The following is a 24,746-nucleotide window of genomic DNA, read 5'->3' on the forward strand; positions in this document are numbered from 1 at the left end:
GAATGAATGACCAAGTAAGCTTCTCAGATTTTAGTAATGATGCAGTATGATTTAGAACATCAGAAAGTGAAGGTGAATCTCAACCCATTCCTACCTCAGTATATTTTTCAGTTATCCGGGTGCTTACTCATGCCTTACGATTCAGTTCTGTGATCATAGTTCATGATCCCTGTATATGATAGAGAGTCACATACTCTTCCAGTTCCAAGATAATGAGTTCTAGTTCATTCAAGTAGTCGGAATCACATTCCTTATGTTATGAACTCTAGTTGAGGTTATGCAACTCATGATACATGTACTCACTCTTTATAGTATGCTCAGTCCCATATAAAAATCTTTTCATGCTTCAGGGTCTTATGTTTTAACCTTTTAGGGACCCGCCCTATGCAATGATAGTGGTGATGATGTAAATGTTCTTGTTGATGGAAGATCATAGTATGCTTGTTTAGATAAGGCCATAAGTATGAATTAAGATTTGGGGCCAAGTCTTTGATACATGTGATGGTTAGTGGAAAAGTTTGTGTGTGTATGTTTTAGGGTATCGCATGAGAGTTATATTACAATAGTTTAGAAACTATGTGAAGTATGTATTTAGGGGTGGTTTCCTTGAAGTTAACATGTGGTTATAAAATAGGCTTGAATGACGTTTTGGGATTGTAGTAGAAGGTCGCAATATGTATTAGCGACTTCATATTAAGAGTTCAGAGTAGTCATTGAAGTGGTAAGGCATGTTATGGTTAGGATGTGATCTTTAAAAGAGGTATAGAAGGTGGCATCATATGGTTTAGAAAAATAGCATGGTGTAGCATGTTGTATTTTTGTGACTTAGAGCTAGGCTTGATCGCGGTGTAAGGATTAAGCTATTTTAGACATTAGTAGAAAAAAAAATTGTCAATGCTCATATGAGAATTTTAATCTGAATTGAATGAATATGATATTTATAGGGAATAATATAGTTAAGGGATATTCGAGAAGTGTGCTAATCTTGAAAGTAAGAAGTTGTATTGCCAAAGGTATGGTAATTCTATCCTAATTTAGGAGTTATATGTCTATATTCCAGACTACAGAGTGGTGTCATTGTGATGATTCCTTAGTGGGTGTCTTGTGTAATCCATACCTAAGATTCGTGGCTCCCTATACTGCTAGAACTTCCTTAGAGAGAGTGTTAAAGAGAATACTCCAGTTAAGTATGAAGGTCCAGCATAATTCAGTCAGTATAGTCAGTAAGTCAGTTTAACAAGCAAATTCGCATGGCTTGTTTTCTTGTCTTTTCATTTATTCATGCTACCCGAAATCTCAGACATGCTACTATTCCAAGATAGAGTATACTAGTAATTACGAGTATATATCAGTTCATGCGTCATGCATTAGATTCAGATTCCAGAAGTTTAGTTATGATTCAATTCGTAGGTGCCCTGTGCATCGCCTCAGTTCCCCGAGTATCTTAGTGAATTGAGTATTCATAGAGGGACATAGGATCCCAAGGGGAAGATACCTCATTCAGTTGCATGCATAGATTCTTATTACAAGCCTCACACCAGTTATCATTACGTATTCAGTCATACATTCATACGTCAGTTTAGTCAGATATGCATGCATTAGAAATGCATGTACAATAGAAAAAGTTCAGCTTATCAGTGTATTTAGTCTTGCGTTCATGAGAACAACTCAGTCATAGATCCATGCATCAGATATGCATGTTCATTATGAGAATCCAACTTATGAATAGCTTCAGTCGTATATTCCATGCATCAGATATGCACGTCCGGTATAAGAATTTAGAATATCAGTAGTTCCAGTCTTATAGTCATGTTTCAGATCACTGTATTCTCTCTTAGAGAAATATATCATGTTCGCGTTATTCCATACTTCTAAGCTTCAATATGTTGCTGCCCATCATTCAAGGACGAATGATCCTAAGGGGGAGATAATGTAACACCCCGTATTTTTGGGCTAGAGTTAGACCATCGTTCCTACGTATATAGACTCGACTGAATTATTCTTTATTAACATACGTATGGTAATCACTCCTACTGTAATGACCCGTAAAATTCTTGAGTCGATTTCATTTTTAGTGTTATGTTTGAGGGGCTAACAACTAGAATATTTTTCTAAGTATAATGAGGACTTAGAGTCATTTTAGCTGACAATCTTTGGGATACAACTTTTCAACCTTTCCGACATCCATTTTTAGATTTTCAAGTTGCTTTACGATTGGGAAAGCTCATAGTACATCTCGGACAAGTTTTGGAATTTTTTGGAACGCATAAGGCTGCGTTTGGATTTCAAAACAGTAGCAAAACGCATAGCCTATTGCCTAGTTTTCAGCATTTCAGGATCAACTTAAAACGATCATAACTCTCTGAATATAATAAACTGGGAGAGATGCTACCTACCAAATGAAATCTATTTGAGTCTTCTTTCCAATGCAACTAGTTTCATCCAAATCCAACATCTGAGTAAGGAGTTATACCCGTTTTACTTCAGCCTGTCAGCTTGTCAACTGAGGGACAGTTTCAAATTTGTTTGTTTTCTTAGGGGCATTTTAGTCATTTCACCTCACCCAAATTTCGTCTATAACACCAGATTTAGCCCCCAATTCATCAAAATATAATCCTTTTCTCAAATTTTCTTTTAAGAACACCGCTTAGGGTTTCAAAATTAAAACCCAAGCCACTCAAGATTCAACCGTGGATTTTCAAAACAAATTGAAGATTTGGAATCCCCACAACGTAGGCTTCAAGAAACACCTAATATTTTCACATATAGAGGTACGTGGGGTTATCCTAAAAAAATCTCATGGGCATAAAATCATATTTTTAAAATGGGGGTTTTGAAATTACGAATATGATTATGTTTTAAACGTTTTATGATATTGATTTGGTCTTTAGGCCTATTTTCGAAGTGATTTGATATATGATATAGTATATGCATGTATTTTGAAAAGATGTGAACTTGATAGCATGAATTATACGAAATCTCTCTCTTGATATGATTTTGTTTTATATTTTCATATGATGTGAATTGTTTGAAATCATATTAACAAGCATGACATGAAATGTTTTGAACATTGTTATAATTTGGGCATGATTTTTGAATTTCCATGAGAGGGTTGTTTTTGTTGATATATGATGAATATAATGGTTGCATGAAAGAATGATATGATGATGGCTTACAAGTCGGGTATGACGATACCCTACAGAATAAGATATGTGATTGAATTAAATGGAGTTGAATGCATTAATTTTTCATGAGATAGGTGGATGCCCGAAGAAGGCATTTGAGTGTAAGGGCTCATCGCTGGAAACCGTGTTTGACGACATGGGAATTTAGTACCAGGCTAAGTGATTTTGTGTACCTGACTTTATGTCATTCCCAAATTGGGACTATGGTTAGAAGCCCAGGCTAAGTGATCTTGGGCACTACTATACTTTATTGGGTTGGGACACCCTGTTGTGTGATCTTGTGTGTCTTTCCCTCGTGTTTACTCTAATCTCAGCGGCAATCAAGGTTTGACAGTTGGTGTAAATTATGTAGGGTATTCCACCTAGCTCAGCTGCATAGCATTGTTGTTGAAAAACTATTGCATTATGCCCATGTATTTTCAAATGATTTGATATGAAACTGCTTTATAGTAGCTCTCACCTATATTTGGTAAAAATATTGTAGTTTGTTTGATTTCTCTGCGTACCAGTACTTTTGTATTGACCCCCTTCCCTCCCAAGTTCAGAGACACAGTCTAGGGATTCAGATAACCAGTAGATCTCTTCCGACAGATTTGCAGAATCAAGTGGTGAGCCTTCTATATTTTGGAAGGCCTGATGTCTGTCAGTTCGTTTATCATTTAGTAGTTTTAGGTCTACTGGAAGCCTTGTCCCGATTTTCAGACAGTAATTTATTTCAGTCATGTAGTAGAGATTTCACAGATAGTTATTCAGATGTCGATAGATGTTGTGGGATATTAACTTCCCCTTTATTGATTTTTTATTTGATTTATGACCGTGTTTCCGTAATATTGTGTATCTTTCAAATTTCTTATTATCATATGAATTATATGCATGATTACCAGATAGATAGGGGTATTTCGGGCATTCATGGTTCGGAATGCTCATTACGGTCAGGGCCCCGGTTTGGATCGTGATACAAAACCTATAAAGAAAAGCAGGTTTATATAGCCTAGAAGATGCCTCTTCGAAAAGGTGGCATTGGTTCACTTAAATGGTGTGATGTTTCTGAAAATGCATGTCTGCAGCATTTTTGCTGAAGCAGTATACTATTTTACCGAACAGTGCACCAGTTTAAAACAGTGCATCTCTTCATTGAAGAATTGCATCTGCTCAGTCAAAACAGAAACAGTATATTAGAACAGTGCATCAGTTCAGAAACAACACATCAATTTAGTCGAAACAGTGCATTAGTTCTGTCAAAACATTGCATCTGTTACTGTTACTGCATGCATATAAATGGAGTATTGATCAGATTTCATCAAATAAAGTTTTTCCAAAAAGATAGATCTTATCGATCGATCATTTGACAAATCCAAAACCAAATCCAAATCCAAAGCCGAAGCCGAGCGAACGACGATGACAACGGCGCGAGGCATCTCTTATTTATTGCCTCACTTATCATGTGGAGTAAGTATTCTTCATTATAAACACTCCAAAGTTCCCTTCTCCCACCAATGTGGGAGAATTAGTGAACTTTCCAATTTTGGGAGTACACTTTCCAAATTAGTGTCTCCTCTTCTCCACCATTTTTTTCTTCATTTTCCATTCACACTTCTATGAACCCAAAAATCCCCCACACGAATGGGAAATGGACATTTTTCGTAAAACTTTTACGGACAAGTATGTGATCATCAAGCAAAGACTGATTGCATCTGGATAAGTGGGTTTTCCTTTGAACTTTCCGTAGTGAACATGCATCGGATGCGCTCGGTCAATCGGTAGATTTGATATCTTTGAACCGTCTAGCTTTAATGTACACCTAGACAACACATGTCACATAACCAGCCTTTTAACGTTTATGGTTTTTACATTTTTGTTCTTTTCAGCCATGAACACGTCTCGGTTTTCATGAGAGCTTAGAGAATAGGTATTTACTAACATTCTCCTTGAAGCGGCTTCCACTTCGCCCTCACATAGGTGATTTCTAAATGTTCAATCCTATAGATTAAACTATTTTGTTAAATATATCAAATTTAGATAATCATTAAAAGACTTTTCACCTTAAGTCTTATCCTAGTTTACTATACATTGTCTACATCATGAGAATGGGTTGGGTAATTAACAATGTTGAACCTGTCAAACACAACTTTGTTTGATCTCCTTGAACCTAGCTCTTGGGATCTCCAGTCTGCTAGGTAGAGTTACCGCCATGCTGACTCGTCCTAGGCCTTAAACCCATTTCCTTGGATGTTCTTTCCACTCCTTCTCTAGATAGGCCTTTTGTAAGTGGATCCGACACATTATCCTTTGACTTTACATAGTCAATAGTGATAATTCCGCTAGAGAGAAATTCCCTAACGGTATTATGTCTCCATCGTATATGACGAGATTTGTTGTTGTACATCATGCTCCCTGCCCTACCTATTGCCGCTTGGCTATCACAGTGTATACATACTGGTGCCACTGGCTTGGGCTAATATGAAATATCTTCCAAGAAATTCCAGAGCCATTCCGCTTCTTCACCGACTTTATCTAATGCGATAGATTCAGATTCCATTGTAGAGCGAGCAATACAAGTCTATTTGGATGATTTCCAAGAAACTACTCCTTCACCGATAGTAAATACATATCCATTTGTGGATTTTACTTCGTTCGATCCGGTGCTCCAATTTACATCACTATATCCTTCAAGTACCACAGGATATTTATTATAATGCAAAGCATAGTTTTGAGTGTATTTAAGATACCCCAAAACTTTTTTCATTGCCATCCAATAAGTTTTGTTGGGATTGCTCGTGTACCGACTCAATTTACTAATTGCACATGTTATGTCTGGTCGTGTACAGTTCATTATATACATTAAACATCCCAATACTCTTGCGTACTCCAATTGTGAGTCACTTTCACCTTCATTCTTTCGAAGTGCAAAGTTCACATCCAATAGAGCCTTGGCAATACCGAATTCCATACCCTTGAACTTGTCAAGTACTTTTTCATTATAATGAGAGTGTGAAAATGCTAACCCTTGTGGAGTTCGATGGATTCTTATACCTAAGATCACATTTGCAACTCCAAGGTCTTTCATATCAAACTTTCTCTCGAGCATTCGTTTGGTTGTATTTATGTCACAAATATCTCTGCTGATGATCAACATAGCTTCCACATATAAACAAACAATGACTTGGTGATTTGGTGTGTCTTTAATAGATACACATTTGTCACATTCATTTATCTTGAATCCGTTTGCGAACATGGTTTGGTCAAATTTTGCATGTCATTGCTTAGGTGCTTGTTTTAGTCCATAAAGTGACTTAACAAGTTTACACACCTTATTTTCTTTTCCTGAAACCACAAAACCCTCAGGTTGTTCCATGTATATTTCTTCCTCCAAATCTCTATTTAAGAATGTGGTCTTCATATCCATTTGATGAATTTGAAGATCATATACCACCGCCAAGGCAATTAACATTCGAATCGAGGTTATCCTTGTTACTGGCAAGTATGTATCAAAGTAATCAAGGCCTTCCTTTTATTTGAAACCTTTTACTACAAGTCTTGCCTTGTATTTATCAATAGTACCATCCGCCTTCATTTTCCTTTTGAAGATCCATTTAGAACTTAACGGTTTATTTCTGGAAGGAAGGTCAATCAATTTCCATATATGGTTGCTTAAGATTGAATCTATCTCACTATTGACTGCCTATTTCCAAAAGGATGAGTCTGACGACGACATTGCTTCTTTAAATGTTTGAGGCTCATTTTCTAAGAGAAATGTTACAAAATCCGATCCAAACTAAGTTGACGTTCTTTGACGTGTACTACGTCTTGGATTTTCTTCATTATGTACATTCTCACTTGGTTCATCTTGAGGTCATTTAGACCCCCCACTAGACTGTTCATGTCTAGTTTTATACGGATAAATATTTTTAAAGAATTCAGCATTGTCTGATTCAATTACCGTATTTTCATTAATATCCGGATGTTTGGATTTATGAACCAAAAATCGACATGCCTTACTGCTTTTAGCATATCCTATGAACACACAGTCCACCGTCTTAGGTCCTATCTTAACCCTGTTAGGCACAGGAACTTGGAACTTTTCTAGACACCCCCACACTTTGAAATATTTCAAGTTGGGTTTTCTTTCTTTCCACTTTTCATAAGGAATTGATTGTGTCTTATTATGGGGAACTCTATTGAGTATAAGGTTGGTTGTAAGGATAGCCTCCCCCCACAAGATTTGCGGTAAACCAGAACTTATAAGTAAGGGATTCATTATTTTCTTCAAAGTTTGATTTTTTCTTTCCGCAATTCCATTAGATTGAGGTGAACATGGGGCCGTAGTTTGATAGATTATTCCATTCTCTACACATATTTGCATAAAGGGAGATTCATATTCTCCGTCCCTATCATTTCTTATTATTTTGATCTTTTTGTCTAACTGATTTTCAACTTCAGTTTTATATTGCCTAAACGCATCCATTGCTTCATCCTTACTATTTAGCAAGTAGACATAACAATATCTAGTGCAATCATCAATAAAAGTTATGAAATACTTTTTCCCACCACGTGATGGTGTTGACTTCATATCACAAATGTCAGTGTGTATTAAGTCTAAGGAATTGGAATTCTTTTCAACAAACTTATAAGGATGCTTTGCATACTTTGATTCCACACACGTTTGACACTTTGATTTATTGCACTCAAAGTTTGGCAAAACTTCTAAGTTAATCAGTTTTTGTAACGTTTTGTAATTAACATGGCCTAAACGTTCATGCCATAAATTATAAGACTCAAGCAAATAAGAAGAATTCGAACTTCTATTTATTTCAACAGTCATTACATTCATCTTATAAAGGCCTTCGATCAAATAGCCTTTTCCTACATACATTTCTCCTTTTCTAATTACAATTTTTCCAAAAAAGGTTACACATTTTAATCTGTTCTTGTCTAGAAGTGAAACAGAAATTAAATTCCTACGTAACTCCGGAACATACAAGACATTGTTAAGTGTCAAGACCTTTCCAAAAGTCATCTTTAAGCAAATTTTTCCTGTTTCTTCTACCTTAGCCGTAACGGAGTTAGCCATGTAAATCATTTCTTCTACTTGAGCCGGAGCGAATAACAAAAACAACTCTTTGTTGGCACATACATGGCGGGTGGCACCAGAATGCATCCACCATTCGTGAGGATTCCCCGTCAAGTTGCATACTGAGAATATAGCACACAGATCATCGCATTCTTTGTTGGATTCAATCATATTTGCTTGATCCTTCTTCTTGCCTTTCTTTGGGGCATGACAATCTGTGGACTTATGGCCAATCTTGCCACAGTTAAAGCATTTTCCCTTGAAATTTTTCTTGGGTTGATTGCTTCCTTGTTCAGCTTTCTTCCTTTTCTTGAAATTATTTTGGTCATCTTTTACAATATGTGCTCTATTAATTGTAGAATTCCCCTTTGACCTTCTTTCGGCAGCTTTATTATCCTCTTCAATACGAAGTCGGACAATAAGATCTTCAATAGTCGTCTCTTTGCATTTATGCTTGAAGTAGTTTTTGAAGTCTTTCCACAAAGGTGGTAGCTTCTCAACTATCGCTGCACTTGGAAAACATCATTCACAATTAAACCTACAAAATAGTTTATGTGAGTATTAAGAACATTTTTAATTTGTTCAACTAAGGTATTTTTCAAAGATATACCTTCTGATAGGAGATCATATATGATGACTTGCAACTCCTGTACTTGAGAGACAACAGATTTGCTATCTATTATTTTGAAGTTCAGGAACCGTGCAACAAGAAATTTCTTAATTCCCGTATCCTCCGTCTTATATTTTCATTCAAGTGCCCCCCACAGTTCCTTTGATGTCTTGGTTCCACTATAAACATTATAGAGGTCGTCTTGGAGACTACTCAGAATATAATTTCTGCAAAGAAAGTCCGAATGTTTTCAAGTTTCTATAATAACGAAACGGTCTTTTTTCGAGGTTCCCTCGGGCACCTTGGGAGCATTTTTCGCTAGTGAACCATTGCAGACATAAAGTGGTGAGGTAAAAGAACATCTTTTGCTGCCATCGCTTGAAGTCAATGCCCAAAAATTTTTCAGACTTCTCCGCCGGTGCCATTGTTGGCGGAGCATTTGTGCGACTTGATGTGGCAATACTAGTTGCCCCCACAAATGTTGTTGCATCCATCATTTGACTTTCGTTAGTCATCTTTCCGGTCAACACAAGACAGAAAAATTTAGTATTTTCAGAATACTACTTATAAAGTTAAATAACTTTTCAACTTTTCTTCTTGTTTTTAATTAGCGATGAAGTTTTTATAACTTCAAATCGTCAATCGGGTGAACTTTAACTTGTGATAAAGATTTTATGTCTTTTAATCACTAGTTAAATTCAAGCGGAGTAGAAAGCTTAAAGTTTTAATCTCCAAAAACAAGTTATACAGATTCTGTAAAATTAATTTATTCCTTAAGATTGTTATTTTTCTTCTACGGGTATGCAGAATCTGTATAGTAGAAACAATAACTTCAACTAAAGTTCAAGTATATAAACAGGAACACAATAAAGTATATTAAATACCCTCAACATAAGATCAAAATGACCTTTCTAAGAGGTGTATTTTATTTTTCAGAAAATAGATGAAACAGAAATGAATAAGACTAAGTCGTTCAAATTCACGGACTTTCCTTAAGGAATAATTTCCCTCACTGTACCCGAGGTTATGGAATCTTCCTCCCAAGATAAAATGGCCTTTAATTCGACTATAGCGGTACCTCAAATAGGCGGATTCTTCGAACGCACAGAACGTTTTGATTGATCATACAGAATATTTGTAAAGAAAAGAAGAGAGTTTTTATTGTGAAAATTTTATATCAAAACCTGTGAAGGAAAGCAGGTTTATATAGCCTAGCAGATGCCTCTTCAAAAAAGTGGCATTGGTTCACTTAAATGGTGTGATGTTTCTGAAAATGCATGTCTGCAGCATTTTTGTTGAAGCAGTATACCATTTCACCAAACAGTGCACCGATTCGAAACAGTGCATCACTTCATTGAAGAATTGCATCTGTTCAGTCGAAACAGAAACAGTATATCAGTTCAGTGCATGTATCAGTTCAGTTGAAAAGAAACAGTGCATCAGTTCAGTCAAAACATTGCATCTGTTACTGCATACATATAAATGGAGTATTGATCAGATTTCATCAAATAAAGTTTGTCCAAAAAGATAGATCTCATCGGTCCGAAGCCAAAGCCTAGCAAGTAACAACAACAACACAAGGCATCTCTTATTTCTTGCCTCACTTATCATGTGGAGTAAGTATTCATCATTATAAACACTCCAAAGTTCCCTTCTCCCACCAATGTGGGAGAATTAGTGAACTTTTCAATTTTGGGAGTACACTTTTCAAATTGGTGTCTCCTCTTCTCCATCATTTTTTCTTCATTTTCCGTTCACACTTCTATGAACCCAACATCAACTGTCATACACCTAGCTTGAGGGAGAATGTTAAGCAATTAATGAAGTGTACAGCAATGCGACGAGTGCTGAGTTGTACACAGATGCTAGTTAGGATCCGTTAGTTAGTTAAGCTTACTTAATTGATAAGATTAGTTAGAAGATTATGTCTATAAACAGAGCATTAGGCATAGTAGTTAACAACTTCTGTATTCATTTTTCTTCTTCATCATTTTATGATAAGAAAATATCTACTCATTTAGCTTGCAATTTACCAATTTACCGATTTACCTTCCATATTGCTGAGATTTAACATATATATGCTCAACTGAGACTTTGTCAAAATGATGTTGGGAGGTGGTTGAACCAAAAGCATCATAAATAAGGCATAACTTTCATTTCTAGTACGTCAAAAATGAGAAAGAAGAAAATACGGACGAAGAAACGGGTACAAATTTCATACACGGTGACTTATTAACGAATTAAGATCTTTTGGTCAAGTAAAGATCTCTTATGTGTAAAAATGAAGATCTCATATAAAAAAGTCATAAAGTAAAATAAAAATTGTAAGTGACCTAAAAACTCAATTCTCTTGTGAATTATGGCACGAGGATACATGCTACTAAGGTATAGAAATGATTTTCTAGTCTTTTACATTTGTTTTTGTAATCTTTATGACTTTTTTATAAGATATCTTCATTTTTATATACGTGACTTTTATTATTTCCTATAAAAGACCTGAAAAATTATTTTCTTTTATTCAAGTTCTAAGCAGACAATAGATCTCGCTTTTCATCATAGTTTAGGTCTCACAGACATTGGCGGATTCATAATTTAAGGATTGTGAGTGCTTAGAAAAATTAAAAAGTTAAAAAAAATAATTCCTCAATGAAGTTCAAACCTAGGGCACCCTTTCCAATAGAAAACCTTAAGATTAGCCTAAATGTCAGTGTATCCAACCAATTTTTTGTTTCAATGGGTGCTTTTATACGTTTTATACCTATCTTCATATATTTTTTATGTAATTGTACCTATTCCGCATCGAGTTTAATGGGTGTCGGAGCACCCCAAAACTTAACGTAGGTTCATCCCTACCCACAGATATTGAATATGAAACCTTTCTTTAAGCAAGGAAAATGTAACTGCAATTATTTATCCAACCACAGTATTTCAACTTAGGTAGGTGTATGTAATTTTCATTTATACAACCACAGTATTTCAACTTAGGTAGGTGTATGTGATTTTCTAATAAAATTGTGGAGACCATATATAGTTCATCGTTGTGCTTTAATGCATCAATATGTTAGTGAAACGATCATTACTTACTTGAATGGATCGGAGGATAAAAATATAAAACGACTCGAGGGTGGTTTGTATAAAATGAATGAAGGGGAAACCAAAGCGGTGGTAATTGGTTGCCATTTTGGAAAGAAATAATCAATTGAGGAAAAGTTGAAATACTTAATTAAAAAATAGGACAGTCGGTGCACTAAAGCTTTCGATATACGTAGAATTGGAAAAAGGCCCAACCATAAAAATATACATATAAGTTATAAAGATTAAATAAAAAATTATAAATGACAGAACAACTTATAAAGTTGTTAGTAAATTATTTTTATTTATCGAACTACTACTTCTTTTAAGAATTTCATGTTTTCTCTAATTTCCAATTACAATTGACAATTTACAGAGTTGGTGAAGCATTTCTTTTTCTCCATCCTCCTTTATTTTTAATATTTAATTGTTGGTCATCACTATGGAGGGACTTGTCTTGCTTCTAAGGTTCCTCTCCTATTTCCTTTTTTTTTTTTTTTTGTCTTTAATTTTGTATCTTAAATTTACGTTTATGTCAAAATTAAAAGTTTGAATTCTTCTTATCCTGTAAAGTGATAAGTCTGTAAGGGATTGTTTGGTTTGAAGTCAAGTTATGTTGGGATAAGTTAGAATTGAATTAATTATGTTGTGATTAGTTATTTCGTATTTAGTCATTCTGGTATAATTTCTTATTAATTGTTTAGTTTGTTGTACTAAAAATAATATGCATTGTATACTTTATAAGAAAAAGTAATTTATTTATAAAAATACTCTTCACCTTATTTAGTTTTTTTTTTAAAATATATTTTTCTACTATATTAGAAGCATGAGTAGATATTTAAGTTTCAACATGTGTGCTTGAGGGTATAAACCAATTAATGAAGAATATTTGCATCATCTTGGTTAGTTGCCCAAACATTATTTTACTCCACCGATTGTCCAGCCACCGCATCACTATACGTGGCTTTCATGCTTGTATTCAACTCTTGTCATTCACTAAATTGCTCTCTTTTACTATGAAAATCCTTCAAGCTCATTTCATCTTTTTGTATTTTCCCCATTTTTTTAAGGCATTTCTGAAATTTCAAGGTACTTCTATATTTTTCTCTTCATTTTTCTTTATTAGTTCTTATTTTCACATAATATCACGGATTAAAGAAAATGAGGGAGATTTTTAATTCATCTTTGTGAAATCGTTAATTATGTTATAAATTTGATAAAATTGATATTTATTCTATGAATGTATAATTTTTTTTATTTCTGTGAACACATGGGATTGCACTAAGCAAAGGACCCTCCAAAAAAAGATAGGAGAGGGTTATTTGTATGTTCGACGAGTCTGGAAAAATTTTAACTTGGAGGTTAGCTTTTTCATCCTTACGATTTAATTCTTTTCAATTGTAAAAATTCTTGTTCTTTCTTTTTTTTGTTTTTTCATCCAGTTTTTGGTGTCTGTATTGGAGCCCCGACTAATCTGGATCGCGCGTTGCAGGGCCCATTAAGGTGACAACGCTTCCAACAGAGTTTTCTCCATACCCAGAATCGAACCCTCAACCTCTGGTTAACGGTGGAGCAGCCCCATCCACTGCACTACAACCCGTGTTGGTTCTTGTTCTTTCTTTGATATATGAGATTTTTTATCTCAAATTTCAGTTTATCCTATTATGAGTTTGAGTTTGTTCTGTGATATTTGTTTAATCTTGAGACAAAATCAAATCACTTTTTGCCTTAATTAATTAATCAAATAGAACAACTAAATTTGCAACCCCCAAAAAATATCTATTAGCAAATACTTTATTCTACACTTATTTATTCGTCATTAAAAAATTATAGTGTAGTTAGGTAAAAATATTTTTACACACACATATATATTGACACTTCTTGATTTTTTTGTGAATTTATTTATTTATATTTTGACGCTCCTAGATGAAAATTTTAACTTCGCCGCTGCTTGAATTGTGATTGATGCCGATCTTCCAAGCTCCCCACAGATGAAAAGAATACAAGAATTCATTATTATGAATGCTTAGTAAGTCTATACTTTCCAGGGGGTATTTTTTTTACTTTATCTTTATATATTTATGTTTAGATTGCTACATGGCAAACGCAAAAGTGATAATTCATTAACCAGTTGAAATTTCTGGTGGTAAAATATATATGGGTATATATTTATGTTTACATTATTATATTAAAGTGTGAAGGATTTTTGAAAATTAATTTGCACTTTTACATTTTATTAAAAATCTCCGCAAGAAATAAAATTATTTAATTTTAAATAATCAAACGTTACACATGCGAGACACGTGTGATTAGGCTAGTTTTATAAAGGGGTTGAACCCAAATTAGTAGAATGCTAGATCAAATTAGTGATTATAAAAAGAGTTTGAGGGTTATTTTTGTCATTTTAGTTATTTTATTTCATGATAAATTATTCTAGTACTATCATATCATTAAGAGAGAGGAATAACTAATTCTGGTACTACTAACTAATTGAGTTTGCAACCAAACGAAAGATTATGGGGTCTTTTGGTGTAAGACATAAATATAAATAGTCCCGAAATAAAATAAATGATTATTTTATTTCATATTAGGCTGAGTCATTAGTTGGTGCCATAATTATTTATCCACCATTTACACCACATTGATGTGATAAGTTATTCCACATATATATATATATATAGAGAGAATAATTAGTCCAAGATTAATTATTTGAGAATAACTCTTTTTTAACCAATAATCCAAGATTAATTATTTGAGAATAACTCTTTTTTAACCAACAAACCATTCCTAATAATAATACAAACAATAGAAAACAAAATAGTACTTTGCACAGTAATTATATTGACTGCCCTTTTTGTTTCTTTTCGTTAACCAACTCTTCGAAAAATTTAACAAAAGAGTCTTTCCTTGACTTTTGCGGCTCCTTTGAAATATAAGCTCTATTTCACTCTACTCTCCATCTAGTTTTAGAACGAAACTATTAAAGCTTAAGTGCATTATTTAACTTTTTTTCTACACCGTGTTATGAAATAAATCACAAAAAGTATTAATAACGTTAAAATAAATTGTTTGATACATCATTTAATTATACAAAAAAAATATACGTATAACATTAGATCAGTTAAATATTTAAAGTTTTAAATTTATCATACAGGTAGTAATTATTTTTATCAATTAATTCGTTTGCTTAACTGCCACTCATGATGCATACCCAAAAAGGCAAAGGAACTCATAATATTTCAACAAGTTAAAGCCTTGGAAGTTAAAAATCAAACTAACCAAAATAAAAGTTGTAAATTAAGGTTAAGAGTAGAATTTTTTTTCTTCCATGTATTAATTCAAGAGTAAATAATACACAATTAGTTGATGGTAACCCAAAAACCTACATTAAAATCTGAATTCCTAATACTCTTACTTGAGTCATGTTATTGTATTGCCCTCTTGGATAAAGAGAAACCAATTAAAACAATTTTTTGCAATTTTTGATGTTGAATGTTTTTTGGTTATTGTATGTAGAGTAAAGTAATAATTATAATACATGAGAATTCTAATAAGTTACAACCAATGTAAAACATAAAATAAATGATCTAAAGTAAGTAAATTTGAATAATCACATAATATTCATATACACTTCCTTGGTAATTTTTGAGACAGAGGCAATAGTTGATTAGTAATGGCAAGATTAGTTCGTAGTAATGAGAAATTTCAAAAGTAGCAAATTTAAGATCATAATTAAGAGTTTTATAGCAATTGTTTCATAATTACATGATATAACAACTTGTATTTTATATTTTATAAAAGTATTGCTATTAAAATACATATACAACAAGATTTACTATCCTTTTTTACTCAAATCAATTGAGTTAAATAAGGAATAATTATCTTATGTGTTTAAAACAGTAAATTCTTATTTAAAGCAGTAGATTTTTTTTTTTCATAAATTAATCTTAATTAAATTAATAGATTACTTTTTCAAATCAAACTCAAATATGAAAATTCTGATCTTCAAAAATTCAAAATAAAGTATCATTATCATTTTTTTTCTTTCATTCACTCTTTTTTATTTTGATTTTTTTTTCTCTTCTATTTTTTTCTTTCCACTTTATTTTCTTTGTTCTATTTCTCCTTTTTTTTTCCTTTTATTTTTTCCTTTTTCCTTTTTTTTCTTTCACGTATTTTTTTCTTTTACTATTTTCGTTTTCTTCTTCTTTTTTCTGTTTATTTTATTGTTTCTCTTTTATTTTTACACTTCTATTTTTAGCTTCTATTTCTTTTTTTATTTTATTTATTTTTTCTTTTACCATTTTTTCTCTCCACTTTATTTTTTCTCTTCTATTTCTCTTTTTTTTTTCTTTTTTCTTTTTTCTTTATTTTTTATTTTTTCGTTTCCTTATTTTTTTTCCTTTCTCATATTTTTATTTTTCGTTTTCTTCCTCTTTTTTCTATTGTTATTTTTTTTAATTTTTTTTGCTTTTATTTTACATTTCTATTTTTTTCCTTTTCACTTCTTTGTTTTTTTTTTATTTTTCATTTTCGTTTTTGTCTTTTTTTTTATTTTTTGTATTTTTTTATCGCTAACTTTTATTTTTAAAAGATAAATATCTATATAATATATAAATATTTAAAAAATATACAAAATAAATAGATATACAGATCTATATATGTATTTATAATACAAAATATACATATGTGTGTGCATATGTATTTACAGAAATACATATCTGACTCATATGCATATATAAATATATAGAATACAAAATCTCTATAACAAAAATGACAACTATATACATATACATATAGGTATATAGGTAATCAAAATACTGAAAAAGTATTGTATGAATGTGACCATTTTTGAAGTATTGTATGTAAATAACAACACATATATGGGTAAATGTATAATAAAAAAAAGATATAATTATATTACAAATAACTAATACATGTACAATTACGTATATGTACTTGCTAAAAATTCTATGTAAATATATACGTATTTGATTTCACTAAAAAAATGTATTTTCATATGTGTTATGAAATATATATGTATAGATTTGCATAAAATACATATACAAAGTTAAAAAATATAAAAAATACATATAACGACCTATGAATTCATATGCAGATCTGTAAAATACATATGCCGAACAGAAAAATACATATGTAGAAACTGAAAAATACAATTAAAATACATATGCAGACCTGTAAATATACAAACATAATCAATATATACAAACGCAAACAATATATATAGATAAAAATCAGTAGATTACAATTTCACTATTCCGAATATACAAACATATTAATCGACTATACAATTCGATAAAATTTAATTTTTTTTATTACTATTTAACGTATCAAAATCGAGTTTGAACAAATAATAACTTGATCAGTTCGATTTTCATCTAATTCGATGAAATAGTACAATCACCTTTATTTTTTTAAAAATTCGTATACTAAATATTCAAAAAACTATTTGCTGAAAAAAATTGATAAAAAAAATGATTAAAGACATAAAAACGATATCAAACAATATTAAATCATTTTAAGTTAATTGGAAAACTTGTTTGTTCCTTTTAATTCAAAGTCCCAGATAGAAGAGTAAGAAAATGAAAAAAAGAAAAAAAAAGACAAAAACAAAAAATAAAATCTAAAAAAAGAAGTGAAAAAGAAAAATAGAAACTAGAAATAAAAGTATAAAAACAAAAGCGAAAAAAAGAAGAAGAAGAAGAAAACGAAAAAAATATAAGGAAAAATAAGAAAAAAAAAAAGAAAAAAAAAAGAAAAAAAAAAAAAGGAAAAAAAAAGAGAAGTAGAAGAGAGAAAATAAAATGGAAAAAAAAATAAAAAAGAAATTAAATTAAAAAATAAAACAAAAGAAATTGAAAAAACTAGCAAGATAAAAAAGTTAGAGATATAAGAGTGATATTTTGAAATTTTGAATGTCATGAAGATAATATTGTTCTTAATTGAATTTAATTTGGAAAAGAAATCTATTAATTTAAACAAGAGTAATTTAGGGAAAAGGAAAAAAATTAAAAGAACAATTTAAAAGATTTCAAATAATAAAAGATAAAGTAAAAAACAGATAGAGGAAAGAGAAAGAGAAGTGACATGAAAAAAGAATCTATGTTATATGTACTACACAATGTAATTTTATTTAAGTGTTACTATTTTCTATAATTTAAGTTTTAAAATATGTTATTTCTTGTAGTTTTTTCATTAAATAAATGGAAATGAAGGAGGTTAGATTGGGAAAAAGGGTTGAACTAAGGAGATGATTAGAAAGTTGCGTACACGGTCAATACTACTCATGATCAAAGGCACCTAGTTGATGTGTAAATAAAGGAGCGTGCAATTAGTACCACACGAACAAACACCCTCAACTCCTAGAGAAAAAAGAAAGGGAGATTTTTCATTTTCAGATAGATAAATACTATAGAAAGGAGGGGTGGAGGGGTGGAGGGGTGTTTGGGTAATAGGGCCTCACCTGAAGGGCATGGAAGTGTTGGCCATGCTCAGGCAACTCATTGGACAAGTTAAACAACTATTAGAACTCCACGCTGCTTCTTCGTCCTCTTCGAACATCTCTTTTCATCCTCAAACGCCACCACTTTTACACCTCCCAAGGTTTTATTATTTCTCTTACTTTTCTTATTTACCCATGGGTTTTCCCCTTATTTTCGGTTTTTGTCGTTATTTTGTTCGATCTGTGTCATTAATATGAAATTTCTCACTTTGTCAAATGTGATTATTTGAGCTTTTTGGTGTAAATAAAGCTTTTAACTTTATAATTTTTCTGATGGTTCGGGTATTTTTGTTCTGTTTCTCTTTGCATTCTTTTTGTTGATTGAATTGGAACTTTGGGGAATTGTATGCTTTTTTAGTGGGATGCTCTCATGTTCAGCAGTTTTTAAGTAATCAAGTTGCTTAGCACTATATAACTGTCAAATTTGTAAACTTTAGGTCTTGAAGTTTGGTTTCCGTTTTTTTTAGTCAATAAAAATTATCTCATAGTTCTTGTTTGAATTTGTAAACTCGATCTCATATTTTCTTGTTTGTAGATGATCATGGCAAAAGTTGTTGTTCCCAATCCAAAATGGTACAATACTAGTAGTTCAAATTGTTTAATGATTCACAAGTTGCTTCATTTGTAATGTTTATGTTATCGGATAAATACTCAATGACATTCTTCCAGATGGATGTATGAATTTTTGAGAAGGATTCCACGAAATCTATCCGACTTAACTTTTTGTATTCAAACAGCTGGTGTATAGGAAGCTACTGGATGAAGCGATGGTCTCTTAGACAAAGTTAGTTGGTATCTCAAACGCAAGCAGTTAGAAACAATATTGATTAGCAAATGAACTTGGTTCAAGTGTCCTTTTAGGGATTGTTTGCCCATTCCCTACCGGGGAAAGAACATTTATATCGTCTTGTAGTGTTTTTGAACTGCGCAAACCCCATGCTCTTTGTTTTGCAACATGACAAGTTTGAGAACTCATTTTTTTCGAGTTTCAAATATCTTGCTAAGCACCCAACGGTGTGGCCTGGTGGTGAATGAAGTGGGTTGAGAACCTGAGGTCTCCGGTTCAAAGCCAGCATAGACAAAAGGCCTGGACACCATGGTTATCAAAAAAAAGAAAAGCAAAAGAAATATCTTGCTAAGAAAGAGTCTTTGCAGTTTAGCCAAAAATATCCTTATGTCTGCTGTCTTAGGGCTCATTTGTTTGCTCTTAATGGATATCTGAATCTGAATGGTTCAGACTTCAAACCATTAAGTGCATTTATTTTTTATTAAGATTTTAGCTCTTAATAGGTCTTAATCATTCAGATCTAGAATCAAGTCTTAATAGGTCTGAAGAGGTATTCTGGTGTTAGATAATATTCACCGCCACTCTATTCATAATCATCAATCACCACCACTAATCACCTCTGCCACCACCACCATTATCAACCACCACCCACCGCCACCAACCACCTCCGCCATCACAACCACCATCGACAACAAATATCACTACCAACCACTATTGTCAATCGCTACCACACCTACTACCTCTATTATTCTAATTCTATTCACCACCACCACTGCTGTCAATAGTACCACCATCACCAATCACTACCGGCCAATCTCTACTATCGATCAACTCATCTATCACAACTTCCACCACCGCTAACTACCACTAATACATCACAACCTCCACACATCTTCGACCGTCACTACCATTGTCACTAGTAACGCTACCTCTACCATCACTTCAACCACTACCATCGCTATAATTTATCTCTACTAACAAGCATCTCCACCATCACAACTAACAACATCTCCAAGTAGCACCAACACATTGTCAACCATCATGCATTCATTTTTCAATCATCACAATTAACACCTCCAACTTCTAACATCAAGCAACGTCACATCACAACCACCACCACCACTATCAACCGCCACCATCATTACAGTCACTACAATACCAACCATTACAACTATCACCACTAACATTACTAATCCCTAACATCAATCATTGTCACCGCAACCACCATTATAAACCATCTCCACTATCACTAACAAACATAAATATTTTTTTTCAATCAAATAATAATTTTGTTGTATTCAATTATATTTTCTGATATATAATTAGTTCTTTATTTGAATTGTATTTTTTATTTTATTATATATACAAATAAATTTTTTTACACATTCAGATATTGAAAAACAAACAACCTTAATCATTCAGTTTTTAGATCTAAAGAAAACATCTTTATCATTCAGATGTGCATTCAGATTCAGACATCTGAATCTTAAAAAAAACAAATGCAGCCTTAGGATCTATCTTTTGGAGATTAAAATAAATTTTAAAGCCTTCTAGGACTGCTAATATTGGAACCAGATGCTACTTTCTCTGTCAGGATTTTGTGCTATTTTAAAATTATGATCACTAAATCCTTTCATTTGTGTAATTTTCCCGCTATAGCGGAAGTCAATATTGGTCATTCCTGCTATAGTAGGCAGATCCCACTATTATGAGGCCGTTATAGTGGGAATTAGACCTCTATAATGGACACTATATGCATCTATTTGTTTGTTTGACGTAATGTGTCTTAAGATTTTCCTATTTACATGTTGCATTGCCTGTTAAAGACCATATCTCAAACAGAAGTACCCTTATGTATTGGAATTATCAAAACATGCTTTTAGCAGCTTAAGTTCCCTCCATTTTAAAGTCCTTTATGGTTCTCTATCATTTGAGCTTGTCACATGCTCATTGCAAAGTAGAGTCTCATGGGAATTCATGGAAGTCAAAACTTTCTTCTTTGTCTTCTTTTTTCTTTTAAACATAAACACATGGATTCCCTAATTCTGCACAATACAATGGTGATGATTAGTAGGATTGAAGTTGAAACTCATTTTTATCTGAAAGAATCTTTTAAAAGAAACTTTACCCTCTTAAAACTATTGGAGCTTATATCTGGCTGATACTTGTCCTGTTAGTTGGAGATGGTTGCCTGCTTATGTGGCATTAATATTTAGGTTTCTAGCATCTCTGTCTCTCTTTTTAGTTTTATTATTTATTAAAGTGATGTCCGTTCCAGTGTAAGCGCACCTCAGCTATTCCATCAAGTACGTTCTTCCTCTCACAAGCACAGGTACTAGGTAACTCTTCCCACCAAAGCTTAGGCAGACAGGAAGAACCACCTTAGTGTCTTTGTACCTACTGGGAGTTAACCCCTGCTTTCTCATGGTTTTCGCACACACCCTTGGGTGCAGGTTTGTAGCATCTCTGTGACTGAATTTTCTGTATTTGAACATTTTTTCTTAAACATTAACTGGTATGGTCTAGAATAACCAGAAGTATTTGAAGGCGCCTGGTGTTTGCAGATACATCTGTTAGCTACTTTGTGCTTTGATGAGTGAATTAGGTGGAGTAATCACTTGGTAAGACTAGAAGTTATGTCCCAGTTAAGCGGAAGAACAATTTGGGAAATGCTGCTTTTAGTAGTATGTTTATTTCTGGATATTTCCAAGTTACTAGGTCTGCTAACTTTTTACTCTTTGTGTAAATGCTTTTTTGGCACATTCCTCTCAAGATCCACGAAAGTTGAGGATATTGGTTACACAGATTTGGTTAGAATGAAGACTATGGATGCAGTAATTTGTGTATCAGTCAAACTGACCGTAAAAGCGAAACATGAGAAAACTAGATCAAATTATTTTGGAAAATTCTGGAACGTGAGAAAGTTCTCCTTGTTCAATGTTCTCTTAGAGTTTATGGTTATCTTATCAGTTAAATAATCTTGTAATAATAGAACTTAGTCAGTTAAGCAAGTTTGAAAAGCAGATCTTTCTCGCTAGCTCTGCAAAGGTTGATTTAGGCACAGGACCTATATTTACCTAATCTGGAATCTTCTCAATTACCTGAGCATCTTAGATAGAGCTGATGCAGTGGCACAACACCCGTCATGGGTCATTTTGCCGAGTTCCTCTGGCATGATTCCCTCAAGCATCCGTACTTTATTTGTTCACTTGTATCAGTTTGGCTACGGTCTGTTCGCTAGGAGGATCATCCACTTAATTCAAAGTTCTTTTCCTAATATTTCATGAATGAGAAATTATAAAACTTGCAGGTAGGGCTGGGCATAGAGCCGAGCCAGCTCTGCTCGCCTGTATTTAGCTTGGCTCAGTTTAAGTTCGGTCACAGCTTCGGCTCGGTTGGCTCGCTTTGGTCATGTAATGATTACTTTAAAACTAAAAGTCATCCATTAATCTTAATTAAGTCACTAGAATGTCAATTTAATAGTTATTATTTATTATAATTATTTATGATTTTGTACTTCTTTAATTAATTTGATTCAATTAATTTTTTATATACATTGTTACTTAAGATACTTTATGGGTGTTACGAAATGCAGGGGTGTTCAGTCCTTTTTCAGTTTCTCATAAAGATATTGATTTCAGCGATTCACTGCATGATGCAATTTTTGAAACTTTTTAGCTTGGCAGAAAATATGTAAATTAACCGTTTTGCATATGTCCAGATTTTATTTCCTAAATCGGGATGAAAATTCTGCCGAAGACAGTTGCTTCAATATCATCATGACTGCCGGAAAATCTGAAAATCTCAAGATGTTGGAACCTGGGAAGCCACCACCAAAAAAGAAAGCCCGGAAGGAAAGAAATCGGGGAGAAGTGACTGGAACTTCACACTCCATCGAGAATTTGGATCAACAAATTTGGAAAGAATTTCCCGAAGACCTAATTGAAGCTGTTGTTGCAAGACTACCAATTGCCACATTTTTCCGCTTCAGATTAGTTTGCCACAAATGGAACTCAATGCTGACGTCCCAAAGTTTTTCTGAACAGTGTGCCCAAGTTCCTCAACCACAACCATGGTTCTACACCATTACTCATGAAAACGTGAATACTGGAGCCATGTATGACCCAACATTGAAGAAATGGCATCATCCTACTATACCTGCATTGCCAACCAAGTTGATAGTCTTGCCAGTTGCTTCTGCAGGAGGTCTTGTCTGTTTCCTTGATATTGGACACAGGAGCTTCTACGTATGCAACCCTCTTACTAGGTCCTTCAAAGAGTTACCAGCCAGATCTGTTAAGGTGTGGTCCCGTGTGGCAGTAGGTATTACACTGTGTGGGAAGTCAGCCAGCGAGGGATACAATATCCTTTGGGTTGGTTGCGATGGAGAGTTTGAAGTTTACAACTCCAGAAACAACTCTTGGGATCGTCCAGGAACCATGTCCTCGAATATTAAGCTCCCTCTGGCGCTCAACTTCAAGTCGCAGACAGTCTCCATCGGTAGTAAACTTTACTTCATGCGCTCGGACCCTGATGGGATCGTGTCCTATGACATGGTTACTGGGGTTTGGAAACAGTTCATTATCCCTGCCCCTCTACATCTGAGTGATCATACACTAGCAGAATGTGGGGGGCGCATAATGCTTGTGGGTTTGCTGACAAAGAATGCGGCCACTTGTGTGTGCATATGGGAGCTGCAAAAGATGACTCTTTTGTGGAAGGAGGTTGACAGAATGCCAAACATATGGTGCTTGGAGTTTTATGGAAAGCACGTTCGAATGACTTGCTTGGGTAACAAAGGTTTGCTCATGCTATCGTTAAGATCAAGACAAATGAACCGGCTAGTTACGTATGATTTCTCCACCGGAAAATGGATGAAGGTCCCTGGTTGTATCTTGCCACGTGGGAGAAAGAGGCAATGGATTGCATGCGGGACTGCTTTTCATCCCTGTCTAACAGCTGTGGCTTGATTTGAGTCTCCCAGTAAAAGTTCTAGTCACAGCTGGGTGCAATATATCCTTTAACACGTTGCTCTAGCTTTTCCAATCATAATTTGCAGCCCAGTCTTCTGTACTGCAATAGAAGAAAAGGATCTGTGAATTTATTATCACTTCCTCTCTTGTATAAATATCATCTAGTTTTTAAGCTTTTGTTTCCTGATGAGACTATTCTACAATGCTCTACTTATATAACATTAAGCGAGTCTTAAAACGTTCAAGGGTAACCTCTCAAAATTTCTTCTATTATGGAGCATATCTCTTATGTATCTGATAATTTACTTCTGCCTATCTGTTGGTATATTAATGTGGATCCGTGTTTTTACATATTGGAAATTTCAGATAGTATGGTGTTTTCCCCTGATGCAAGTGATTTACATCTTGTTCTAGTGATACCAAAATAAGAAATCACAAGTATTGTATTTTTTTTTAGTCATCAAAATAACGAACCGATGGAACCATTATTATGGATTTTCAACTCCAATTTTTCAAAAGTATTAT

The 24,746-nt window shown here is 33.4% G+C and overlaps 1 protein-coding gene across 3 annotated transcripts; it reads left to right on the top strand.

Moving 5' to 3' along the window:
• Positions 1-13,158: 13,158 nt before the first annotated feature.
• LOC107847580 (F-box only protein 6) lies at positions 13,159-24,466 on the top strand. Of its 3 annotated transcripts, XM_047398843.1 has the most exons (4): positions 13,159-13,299; positions 13,431-13,539; positions 13,865-13,967; positions 22,970-24,466. In XM_047398843.1, exon 4 carries the CDS (start codon positions 23,028-23,030, stop codon positions 24,216-24,218), a length of 1,191 nt encoding a protein of 396 aa, XP_047254799.1. In that variant the 5' UTR covers positions 13,159-13,299; positions 13,431-13,539; positions 13,865-13,967; positions 22,970-23,027; the 3' UTR covers positions 24,219-24,466. The 3 variants fall into 3 exon arrangements, with proteins under 3 accessions (XP_047254799.1, XP_047254800.1, XP_016547409.1); XM_047398844.1 differs by lacking the exon at positions 13,865-13,967; XM_016691923.2 differs by lacking the exons at positions 13,159-13,299; positions 13,431-13,539; positions 13,865-13,967 and adding an exon at positions 18,170-18,562.
• Positions 24,467-24,746: the final 280 nt, after the last annotated feature.

Source organism: Capsicum annuum, chromosome 11 (genome assembly GCF_002878395.1).
Source record: "Capsicum annuum cultivar UCD-10X-F1 chromosome 11, UCD10Xv1.1, whole genome shotgun sequence".
Taxonomy (NCBI): domain Eukaryota; kingdom Viridiplantae; phylum Streptophyta; class Magnoliopsida; order Solanales; family Solanaceae; genus Capsicum; species Capsicum annuum.

Coding starts and splice junctions, on each gene's coding strand:
- LOC107847580 (XM_016691923.2), top strand. CDS start 18,432: ATGGAAGTGTTGGCCATGCTCAGGCAACTCATTGGACAAGTTAAACAA. Junction 18,563..22,969: donor CCACTTTTACACCTCCCAAG/GTTTTATTATTT, acceptor GCATATGTCCAG/ATTTTATTTCCTAAATCGGG.